The sequence below is a fragment of the Aythya fuligula genome, chromosome 3, assembly GCF_009819795.1.
Source record: "Aythya fuligula isolate bAytFul2 chromosome 3, bAytFul2.pri, whole genome shotgun sequence".
Lineage (NCBI taxonomy): Eukaryota > Metazoa > Chordata > Aves > Anseriformes > Anatidae > Aythya > Aythya fuligula.
The window spans coordinates 74,484,360-74,497,141 of NC_045561.1; the positions used below are offsets into that span (position 1 = coordinate 74,484,360).

The window sequence follows — 12,782 nt, forward strand, 5'->3', positions numbered from 1 at the left end:
CCTAAATACATATCTCTTTAAAAAGACAGTATAATCCTTAAACCCGTTTACACTTATTTTAAAAGTCAAGACACTTAAATTCAAGGCTTTCTTAAAGTGCCCTTTGCACCTAATCACTATAGATCACTGGTCAATTTCCTGAGTATCATTCATTGACAGTGCATTAAACCTGATATTTTCTTCCTCAGCATGCTGTGATAAATGCTCCATCAATTCTAGTTTTGTCTTACAGCACTTAGAAAATGCAAACAAAGCAACACATCTTCCCTCTGCTCTTTCTGTGCAGCTCTGGATATGTGTGACTATGTCAAGAACTCAAGGGTTCTTCTGACTGCTCCCTCACTGGCATTCACCTTATCCACTAACCCAATTTACCCATGTTGAATAGGCTCTTACATGATCCTTTTCCAACTCAGACCAACATAAGAGTGAATTGACCTCAGTTATCATATCACAGACCTCGTCATGAGGCTTGGGAATGGTGCTGCCTAGACAAGCTTCTTGACAGGATTGAACGCTTCTCCTGCTAATGAAAAAGATATCATATGAAGTCAGGTTGTTTTTCAAACTTCTGTTTGCAGCTGGCTGATTAAGCATTCCTCTTCAGTTAGATTGAATTACACATGCACGTAAATTCATCCAGGTAGGGTGACTACAAAACTGAGATCTTCCTGGTTTCTGGCTAGCATATTTTACTGGTTAGTAAACATTATTCATGTTTAAGTTACTGAAATGTAAGGTACAATCAACTGCTGTACAATCAATCAGACAGCACTTGAAGAGAGAGGAAACATTATACAGTATTTATTTATCTGACATTCATGGCCTGGTGAGCATAATTTAAGAACCAAAAAAAAAAAAAAAAGTTAGAAATGCTGCAACTGTATTAGTAAATGTTGCTTGTGCATGTACAAATGTGGTTAATCTGCAAATGAGAAAAACATTGTTCTATATTTACAGACTACTTTGACTCTTTTTGCCAGAGAATTTTAAAGAATCATAATTCAAAATCCCTCATTTTTTATTAAATTTCAAGTAAAAAGTCAAAAATCAAATCTCTCATTTACCTATGTTGATTCTCCATTTAAGAAACCTTTGGAATTTAATTTCAGTGGAGGTGCAGCTTAAAAATGTCTACATTCTGACTTCAGATGGTGCCTTTACTACTCTCCAGCACCCCCCATGATCAAATATTTGCATAAAAGTGGGCATGATTCTATCTTCCTGACAGATGCCAATGAATAACTGCAAAACTTGCAAATTGTTATTCATGATGAAACATTCCTTAGAGCTTATTTCTGTCTTTTATTCAGTAATGATTTATATATTGTTTTATTATGTATTTTAATTAGATCTCCAAGCACAACCAAGAAAAGTATTTCCTTTTATCCAGTCTAAAAGGAAATAAGAGGATGATCAATGTTATAAAGGGAAAGATAAGGAAAGGGAAAAGGAAAGGTAAGAAAAAACATTCATTTTGATTCACAGATTGGTTGCTGTGCAATTTACATTCAAGATGATTGCAAGCACTTGTTTAAATTAAATAATAAAATAGACCATCCCGTACAGTGAACAACCTAGCCACCTTTCGTCAGTTGCTTACAGATTTGGAGTTCATAAAAATACAACTATAACTTATATTATTTTTTCCATTTGTACATCCTTGTGTGCATACAATGGAGCTAGACTTCAATGTGTTTTTTTTCTTTTTTTTTTTTTCATGAGCAAGTTGGTCCCTTTTGTGAGACAGCATACTAGTTCTTCTGTTTTGGAATGAATGTCTATGTCTGTGGGAAATGTGGCAGCATAAATTTAATCAGCAGCACAGTAAAATTATTTGCTCTTTGATTAAAAAATTTATTTCCTTAAACTATTTATTGTGAAACGCCTGAACCATAACATTTAGAAAATCAAAAAGTATATAATTGTTGTCTTAGTCTACACATCATTCAATACCTTATGACATTCTTTGGTAGCTACATTACTATAAGCATGATAAAGTGCAGAATATTTTCTTTGGCTTACGTCGTCTTTGGTAGAGCATTCTGTTCTGTCCTCAAACAGAGAGAATCAGACTGAACTAAGTTCCTCAGAACTGATGCTCCCTTGATCTTGGTCGCTGTCTTTGACCACTACCAAATAATTTAAGCCTTCTTGATCCCTTGTTTCCATTAGCGTAGTTGAAAGAATACTGTCCGAATCTGCATTTAAAAAAATAATAATAAAAAAACACAATCATACAGTTATATACATGTAGTATTTGAAAGCATGCAAAGTCAGCTGGTGGAGAAAGTTGGTCTAGTGACTGCATAAAGAGTGACTGATGAGTCAAACTTATTTTCTGCTATTGCCTGTGTGGATTATATCTTCAGCCAAATCACTTAGGGACACTTGTTTGTCACCATTCATACCTTCATGGGCAGCAGTACAGTTATGAATAAAACTTGTTTCTTTTGGTAGTAAAGAAACACCTCCTGTATAAAACCAAAGCAGTTTTAATCTGTATCTCTGTGTAACTCTGCTAACAATACAATAATACTGCTGAAGAGTCCTGTAACATAGGCAGTTTTCTACCTACTGAATTGTAATATCCTCTCTTTCTAGAGGAATTGTAATACTCTGTCTTTCAAGAAGCTTGAAGTTGGCAATTAAGTGTGCTTTGTCAATTCCTAAAAACTATGTTTTTTTCTTATTTTGATAGTGTTCACATATACATGGTTGCCTGAAAACCATTTCAGGGGCTATATCTTAAAAAAATATTAAAAATGTAAAAGTGATTAACTAAAGGCTCAAGTTATAATTGTTGCTATTTTGTACATTTATTCTTAGTAACGCATACCTTTTTTTATTACACTCTCTCCTTATTTTACTTCACAACTGGAAAATGAAGCATGTGACATTCACAGTTCTCTACTCAAGGCTCGCAAGCATTGTGCTGTTGCGGCGGGCAACATACAATTTATTATGTCACTACAATCACACACACAACAGTTACAAAGTCAAAAGTCATTTCCACATGCTAGAGTCTATTAGGAAATGTTACGAAGGAAAATATGAAAGAGAATTTGGAGTTTAGAAACCTGTTAGCAAGATGGGGATTGGGACAGAACAAACTGTCTTCACATACCACAGTGACTGACAGCTACGAAAAATCATTTGATACTCACTTTGTTAGTTCAGGACTATTATGGCAATATTTAGTAACTCGATCCCAACCAAGCCTTCACCAAACAGTACAGCTCTTCTTTGTATGTGTTTTTTGTTCAATAATTCTTTTAATGGAAACCCTCAGGCGCAAGCTGCTTTGGAAAAGGCACGCTGGTAAATGCTGAGGGCATGTTTGCGGCAAACTCTTAAGAGAGAAACCTTAAAATAAGGACCCAAGTAAAACTGGGTATTTAGATACCAGACATATGCCGGCTGACCTGCCTAAGTATAGAACACTAGAGGAGCATTCAGATTTGTTTCCTGTATAAGTATCTGGAACTGATGAGGTGATGTTTACACAAATGTGAGTATGAGGTCACTGAGATATTTTTACCAGATATATAGATACATTACTAATTCTTTCCCCAACAGGTCTGAAGAAGTACAGAATATATAAAATATAATCCTTTCTTATCCTATATACTGCTGCATTTCTCATTACAGAGAAAAAAGAGCAAAAAATCAAATATCTTGCCTCAGTTTTATTTCTTGAGCTTCAGAAACAAAATCAGCAAGAAAGACTATTTATTGTGGAATACTCTTTCCCTATCAAAAAGCAGAAGAAGTATACAACGTCGATACCCTTTCTTCTCTGACATGACACATACGAGCTACATAGCCATTGTTGTAATGAGATTTTTCACTACAAGTGCCCTTTCCTTTGCTGTTGTGTCATCTCCTCTTACCACAGCATTCAGCACCCATGGAAGCTTAGCACCATTCTGATGTACAAGCCAAAAAACCTATGCAAAGATGTCAGGTTACACAGTACAATGCTTGCCTCTCATGCAAAGCAAGCAAGCAATTTCTGCTCACTTCGTAATATGATGGACGGAGACAGAAGAAAATGAAAATGAGCAGTTAAGAAAAAATCATTATGTGCTGTGAAATTCTCCCAGAAATGTGAGAACTAGAAGCATCACCAACACCCTGGGAAGCCATAAGCCAACATAGAGAAGTCTGAATAATCTTAGGAAGACCCTTCCAAAAAACGTTAAGAATTTGAAGGAAGATAGAGAGAAGCTGGAGTGGGGAGGCAGGTCAGCATATTCATGAGATATCATTCTTTTCTTTTCAGTTTTAACATTGCTAAAATTAGTTGATTGATGTATAGTCATGCTGGGTTATACGTGAGTAAATGCAGGATAAACCATGTGATGTGATCCCCTCAGATTTCACAAGCAAAGCCTGGCTGAGCCAACAAAATGCCCCGAGAGGAGGCGTCCAAGGAACACCTTCATGGAATCTGAAGTCGTGCTGGGGAGTGGACTCCAAACACTTAAATCCTGAGGGGTTGTCTACACTGGAACTGCTGCATAGTGTAGAGTTACCCACATCCACTTCAAACAACTTACCTCAGGGCATGAGGCAGGCTAGCCCTAGCAGCCCAGAGAACAACTGGGCTGTACTGGCAGAGAACAACTCTGCTGAGGAGTAGGTCCCCACTAAGCTCTGTGTGCCCTCAGGTAGACTGTTCCCAGTAATAAAATGGCACCTTCAAAGCTCTGTACTGTAGCTATGTAGATACCTGTCTCAGGTCCTAAATGCATGTCACCCCGACCTTTCTGGACATTTTCCCAAATAGCCATTGCAAGCATAACATCTGAGCCAAACTTCAGGTAAATTAATTACAATGCACCTCTCCAGGGGTAGTAGAACCATGTTCTAAAGAGCCTTGCATTAAGTGACACAAGAAACGATGATCGCCTGACTCATGCTCATGAGGAATGGAGTTTGCTTGCTTAGCTTCCTCTGAGGAGACTGGTCCTGACCTGATAAAATCTGTGCTTCCCCCCTCCATATCTCAGCATCTCGGTTGGCTGTTTCCTGTCGCGGGGCAGCCAGAGCACGGAGCATCACCATCGCACAGAGCATTTCACTGCCTTCTCTTTAGGCTGTGCGGGCTCACAGCATGCTTTGAAATCCTGCCTGGAAGGGTGCAAATTTTTATGATGTCTTGATAAGCAGATGGCTTGGAGGGGAGGGGGGGCGTTAATTTCAGAAGGTGACAATGTAGAAGAGGAAGCAAAGTCATTAGAAAAGCTGATTAGTAGGGAGTGAACAAACTGATCTTAGAGATGTTGGTCTTCTGATAGAGCTGTTTCATGGCCAGATCCTCAGCAAGCACAAATTAACAAAGCTGGGTAGAAAACAGTGGGACATCACTGCCTTACACCAGCTAAGTATCTGGCCTGAGACATTATTCATTCCAGGCAACACAATCATATGCAATGCTTAGCACCTTCAACAGGGTAAGGATCACTTCTTTGGAAGTGCGGTCACATTTACTTTTTCCCACTAGCATCCTCTTGTTTTTCTCATACATATTCTGCCTTTTGTCCCTTCTGCACAATTTACGTGCAGGTGAAGAAGAGACTGGCTGACTTGCTGGCATGGCAGAAAGATGTACTGCACTCTGAAAGCATTCAAAAGAAGCGCTTGATGATGTATCTTTGTTCGGGGAGAAAAAGGTGGTTACTGAACCCTGACTGCTCTTTCTCAGCTGTGTCAGTTAGCTCAAGGAGACAGTTCCTGTATATGGAGTGTTTTACTGATACCTGTTGGCCACCTGGAGCTGGAGGTGCTGTGTTTCAGTGTCTGCACATTACCAGTACGAATATAAATAGAACAAATATATATCCGTTTTAATACCCCACTCTGTATTATATATCAGTGGAGATATATCTGTGTTTCCTGTCTAATGAAGCATATGATCTCGCATGGCTTGAGGGTGACTCACCAACCTTGCTATTCTGTCAGACATTAAAGATGCTAAAAACAAGAATTTTGCTCATCCTGCACTTTTACACTTTTTAGACTAATGTTATTTATTTTTATTTGAATAGTGTTTTTTTTAAGAGCTGTGGACCGAACCCCGTGTGCAAGATTCTGTCTTGAGAAACACAGATATAAATCTGTTTATTAACTAGTTTTATCATTTATCATATCATTTTTAATATAAGAGTACCAAAAAAGACCAGTTTCACACTTATTGCAATACAATATGTCTATATATATATAAAAGCAGAGAAGCGTCCCCATTCCCTAGGTCACAAAGTAGGAGTCATTTTACCAAGTTTTAATTACTCAGATCTTATGTGCCTAGTTTAGGCTCCTTGTCCAGACTCCCTTTACAGTCAATGTAGAGAGAAAAGAGGGATGAGTCATTTTGCTGAGATGCTTATTTTTCACACTTACCTTTACACAGTAACGTCCCCTGAACATGTCTACAACTCTCTGGTGACTTTCAAACAGCTTAGACAGCCAGTATAAACATGGTACTTAATTTTCATTTGGTTATATCTTTACACCCATACAAAAGAAATCAGATAATCTAATTTTATTTTATTTTTCCCTCGGTCCAAGGCAAAGTAGTAACATTACTTTTCTTGCAAAGTCATATGGCTCATGTGTGCTGTCTGGAATCAAACAGCATTAGTCTAGGTTACACATATGAAATGGTCACACCACTAACTTTACCTTTCCCTTCAGTGTTGTAACCACGCACTGTTTTGGAAGAAGTCTTTTCACTGACCTCCACAGGCTGTGGGTCAGGCACTCACTAAGCTAAGTGGGGAAGAGGATTACTGAATTTCAGAAAAATACAAAGGAGGCTAGATACAAGGTTTAAAAAATGTCTCTTATCAACACATCTGCTTCAGAGGAGCTTCCGTTTGTCCAAGTGATTACTTTAAGTCCAGAGAGGTGTGCAGAACAGTTTTTAAAAGGCAGCTGGTTTTAGGAAAATAAACTGATTACTCTTGCACAGGGAACAGCAATCCAGCACTACTCAGCCAGCAGAGAATGCAGCTGTTATCTTTAATGGTGAGATCACTGATCCCAGATTTTAATACCAAACCCCCTCAATTAAAAGTTTTGCAGTGAATTTAAAAATAAATAAATAAAAAAAAAGCAAGAAAGCAAAAGAAAGCAAGAAAGAAAGCAGGAGAGAGAGAGAGAAAGAGAGAGAGAAAGCAAGAGAGCAAGAAAGCAAGAAAGCAAAAGAAAGACTCTTAGCAAGTACCTTAATTGAGAAAGAAAAAAAAAAAAAAAAAAAAAAAAAAAAAAAAAAAGCCCACTGAGTAACTGGTTTTGGAAAAAAAGGAGGAATTGTAAAAATCTCTTTTATCTTCCAACATATTTCAAAAGGCAGCTCCAGTTAAGGGATTAAAAAATGATCTTTTTGAGGCCAAATGTGTTTCCTTTAGTCTTTCTAAACAAAAATATTTATGGCTCTTAAACAAAACAAAATACTGTGGGCAAATGTAACCATCCTTTGGGTGTTGTTTTTTTTTTCTGTAGATGCTGTTTCTGTCCAGTCATGCCAGAACTCCTCTCCTCACCAAATGTTTCCATTCAAAGAATGAACCAAAAAAAAAAAAAAAAATCTATTATCCACATGGTTCTACCAAAGGTACAACTCTCAGCACATTAGCAGCCTTTTAAAAAGTGATTTAAAAAAAAAAAATCACCACAGAAGAAATGTTGTCAGTTGAAGGTAAAAGTTCCCTGCTATCTACAGGATAACTACAAAGTATCCATGGAAATTGGCACAGCAGGCTGGCCTGGAATTTCCTCAGGGACCCTCTAAGAACCTTATAGCTGCTCTTGTAAGAGGAAACACTTCTAGCAGGAACAGCACAGTGCTCTGACAAAGTTTCTGAGCAGTTTGACATTTTCTCCTTACAGGTCCAAAATGGACTGGGGAGAGCAGCACTGATAAGAATAGTCCCACTGGGTCATAAAGGCAAGGAGCTGCTCCAGCTGCTTAATGCCCAGTTGTCTGATGTCGGCAAAGACATTTGCCAAAACAAACAGGTGTTTCCATCAGTAAAGGGGAATGTTTAGGACCTGAAAAAATACCACGCTGTCTTGCATGTACACATGTAAAAAGTTGTGTCTGAAAATAGACGGTCTGGTTATTTTTACAGCAATGCAGGATCATCTTTTTAGCATGCTGATTTATGAATCCTTTATACATTTCCTTTGCACTTTTTGCAACTGGGACAAGAGCAGCCAATGTGTCAGCAATGGATGGGCATCTGTTGAATCACTTCCCATGTGATTCAAAGGCATAAAGGTAACCCACAGATGTCTCAGTCCTCCTGATGGAAAGTGCTTCCCTCACTCTAAAAATGTTAATTCTTCTTGCCTGCCCACAATCAATGCCCCAGGAAAGCCTGTAAGAGCAAGAACAAAAAACTCTAAGCTGGTAGATTTCTAGGTCCTTTACATTGCCATGATACAGAGCACTTGCAATGATTGCTGGGACTGGTATTGTGCCCAGCTGCTGAAATGCAGCAGTAACAGGGTACAGGCGGATTTAAGTACATAACTCTCATTGATAAGGGTTTCATTGGAAATCAGTGAGAGGTAGGTAAGGAAATACCCATAGAGACCCAACAGAAATGCTGAAAACATTGAGTGGAACTGAGGCTTAATAAAGTATTCATTGCAGCACTTACTTTGCAGACTGACATCCCAAACAAACTCATGTTCTCCTGACTGTGACGTTTATTTCTGTAAAAATAATACTGTTTTTAGACCACTGCTGCTGGAGCCTGAGGACCAATCTGCACATCCTGGTGGGCTGCTGCCTGTTCCTCCAGTGCTGCAAGAGTTACTGTTGCGTATAGCCAGCGATTCCCACTATCCTTTAATCAACGCACTGAAGTCAGACTCTTGCTGGGTTTCCTTCCCTCCCTTCCTAAGCAGCAGTGCCAGGACCTGCCGATATTGCTTGGGTGTATTTATCACTACTCCTGGCCTCCTTTAGAAGGTAGCAGTAACAAAGCTGGTGTCCCTTTTGCCATCCCTACACTATCCTGTTAGCATGCAGTCCAGAACACTAACATACTCCTTATATTAATTCACCCATACTTGCAGTCTGCATGACATACCACACCAGTATTAATGTTAATACAGAAATCTAATATTTTCCAGCCCTTCCACCTATGAAATAGTGCTAACAGCATGTATGGACCTGCGACAGGTGTGACTAACTACAAGCAGGTAAGGTTCAACCAAATTTGGAAGATGGATGATTCCATATAGGGCTAAGTATCGTGGTTATTTTGAGGTCTATCATTTCACTTTGCTTGACATTTGGCTCTTTCTTTTGGAACCACGTCTCCTGGTGAGAGCAAGCATTTCTTGGCGGGAGGCTCATGACAGGAGTTTCATTACACACAAAGGCCAATGACTGCGTAACATTTTTGGAAAATGTTGTCCAGGACAATCCATCATGGAACAGTATTTTGGTTTATTTGTTCTGGCTGTCATGTTTCTACTACTCCTACAAACAAAAGAAGTGCTCCATTTAGTACCAGATAAAAATGAATCCAAGGTTACCGTTATTTTATAAACCACTTACTTGTCACTTATACAGCATTTTATAAATCACTGACTGAGACTTACTCTGTGTCCCAAACCATGTATGACAGGGTTATGAAAGAGTGTGTGTTTTAGTGTGGAAGGCTGACTAGAACCTGAATTGCTAGTTCTTGCTTAAATCAACCATACTTCCAGAACCGGCATTACACTGAACTCCACTGCAGGGGGTTTACATTGAAGGCAGAAAAATAGTTCAATAATTTCAAGGCTGGAGATCTACGGAAAACTGATGTGCATGGTTCTCTGATCAGATAATCCAACAACATTAAAGTATCGCCAGGACTCCAGGCCTTCAGTCAAGTATGCAGTAGACAGTTTTAATGGACTTATAAAGACCCTTTCAGGGAAAGATGGAAATAGCTGACAGATTAACTATGAATACATGGGTAAATAAGTATGTTTGTCATAGAGACTTGTAAAGAGCTTATCAAGTGTTTAGTAACTTAAAATGCAATCATATGAAAGGACAATATGTAGATGAATAAATCTCAAGCCATACTGTTAACATTCAAGCTACACTATTTTCTGATGGACATTCTCTGTGTGAAAATCACCACATGAGCCTGGGGAGAAGTTAAGGAGGAATTTTGAGAACTGGAACATGAAAAGATGAAACTGAAGCATTAAAAAAAGTTCCTTCGTCTTCCTGTCGTAATGCAGATGCAACAGTGAGTCTATGACAACACCAGGTGGGCAGACACAATGCTAAGGAAAGAACAGAGGGAATCTTTGAGAGGGAATAGGGCAGCTAATTGGGAAAAGGGTAAGACCAGGGAACAGAGTGTGCTGAGCAAAATATTCTCTGGTTCTGAGAGATACTGCCAGGAATTGCTCTGCTTGCCATAGCGGGTCAGATTTTACCAACTAGGCTATCACAAACAGGCCTGATTGAACCTAATTTAAAAAAATGGCCACTACCAACAGATTCCCTGTAACGTACATTATAGAGTACCACTATTATTAAAACTGCCCTAAAAACCCCACTACACAACCATGTTTTCTGTAGTAAACTGTTTTACAAACATTAGTTATTCAAACCAAACTTTTCATGTCAGTCTCAATCCATATTTTCCTTCTCAATAAATTCACCATTTCTAAGAACACCGTTTTTGTCCATGGCAAAGAAATAAATCATAAAAGTTTCTCTGAGATTTCTGCAGTATGGCAGAACCTACAATTTTGGCATAAGGATGATTTTTATATTAAGAACATGTATTTGTCATCCCAGTGAAAGCAATGCCTAGCTTGAGCAAGTTAAGAGCAGGGCAAAGATCACAGTTGGAGAATGCTAAATTGAGACTTACAACGAAACTAAGCTCATTGCACATTACATCTGTGTCATGCCAGCTCCACCAAACGAATGACAATCTAAATTCCTGTCTGTTCCCCAACAGCAAGCAGCAGAAAAGCAGGGTGCACATGTAAAATTTCAGCCCTGCTGAAGTTATTTAACAGGTATTGATTTAATGCCACAGTACTGCCTTAGCTCCCTTAGTTTTCATGTCTTCTTTCTTCTCATGGAGTCAGGGAACACACAGATGTCTAAATTAGGAAATCAAACTAGCTCAGGAGTAGATGGAAGCAGCCAAATCAGCACAGCCCTGTGTCCAGTGCATGTTGTTTTTCTGTAACCTTCTGAAAATTAAACATCTAATCCAAATCATATCCAAATCCAGTACAATGATTCATCTAGAAGCCAGTTATTGTCAGTGGAGAGAAAGGCAAAAGGTGACTCCTTTCCTGCTTTGATACATGCCTAAAACATGAGAGTCATCACTTTCTGGACATGGCTGTCTCTCCTTCTGGCCACAGAAATACCTTGTTGAATATCTTAGATGACGCTGCTAGCTTCTAGACAGCTGCATTTAGGTGAGATAACATCCATCCAAAATTTAAGACCTATTAGCTTGGATAAAGTGTCTAATTAATTGTCTGTACTCATTTCCTGAGCTAATGCCAGGTTTAGATTTTTGCAGATTAAGTATCTCTTCCCTGAACTCCACTATTCTGAGCAAAGATGCCCTTAAAGAAACTAGGAAATTATATGAATATACACATAGCACAGAGCTCTTCATTATAGGATAAGAATGCAAAACAAACTATTAATTAAAAAAAAAAAAAAAAAAAAAAAAAAAAAGGAAGTTATAGGTTATCAATGCTAAATGCTAAGTTACTTTGGTCCATCATGTCAAAAGTCCATCACGATAAAGTCTTTAGCCTTAGTCTTTACAATCTTTACACATAAACATATCATGCACAGAGTGAATCTGACAGAAAGAGAAATCATGATGGGTAAATTAGGATAGGCTCACAACTATAAAGCTACATCGAATGGTAAAGATTAGCAAAATATCAAACAAACTATCATTAACCAAGCATTGGACGATGCCATGGAATTGAACACAGATAGAATATCTAGAAAAAAATTACTACAAAATTGTGTAGTTGAATACTGCATAATCCCTGGAATGGATCAGCAATTTACTTCTTTATTTATTTAGAAAATCACAATATACTGATGTATAAAAACTGTTTATGAAACAGGGTGAGTTCGCAGTTCAATGTCATTTTGTGAGGGGGAAAAAAAAAACATCTTTAGAAATTTTATAAACAAGTAGTTTTTTCTTTTTTAGAATTGGAAGCACTTTTCTTACAAGATTTTTTTTTTTTTTCCACAAGAAGGTTAAACTAAAAAAGACTGATAAATAAAAGAGAAATCAATAAAGAAAACTTTCTTTTTGGAGATTTTCAGATCACACTGTTTACAAAGACTACTTTTCCCTCTATTTAGCCAGGAATTACTGCAGCACTGGAAAAGCTCCTGCTTCTGTTCCAGTCAGTTGTTTTCATTTCCATGTTTATATGCTCCAAATCATAGTTGCACAGGCAACTTCAAATTTGGCATCACCTATTTTTTAAATTCTTGCCTTCACAACCTTAACAATGTTATTCTCTGATTGGATTTTGTTGTGTAGACTATATCTTCCCTAACAACACCTTGTTTTATTCATTCACAGTGTGCTATCACCATTCAGGCTAGGATAAAGCCTGCTTTATTTAGGTACCTAATTTATGTTCCCCTTCCGGCAACTGCTGAATCAGTACTCCTAAAGTAAGTGCCCAACTGCTGTCTTTAGTTAATGGAGAAATCGAAATTTAGGTGCAAGTTGGATATGTCTTGT

At 38.1% G+C, this 12,782-nt stretch overlaps 1 protein-coding gene across 1 annotated transcript in view; it reads right to left on the reverse strand.

The window, feature by feature from the left end:
• Positions 1-2,070: 2,070 nt before the first annotated feature.
• Positions 2,071-12,782, reverse strand: part of ROS1 (ROS proto-oncogene 1, receptor tyrosine kinase) — a 77,835-nt gene continuing 67,123 nt past the window's right edge. The window contains exon 44 of the mRNA XM_032185199.1: positions 2,071-2,201. Within this exon, the coding sequence (XP_032041090.1) occupies positions 2,071-2,201 (131 nt within the window). The remainder of the gene's footprint in view (positions 2,202-12,782) is intronic.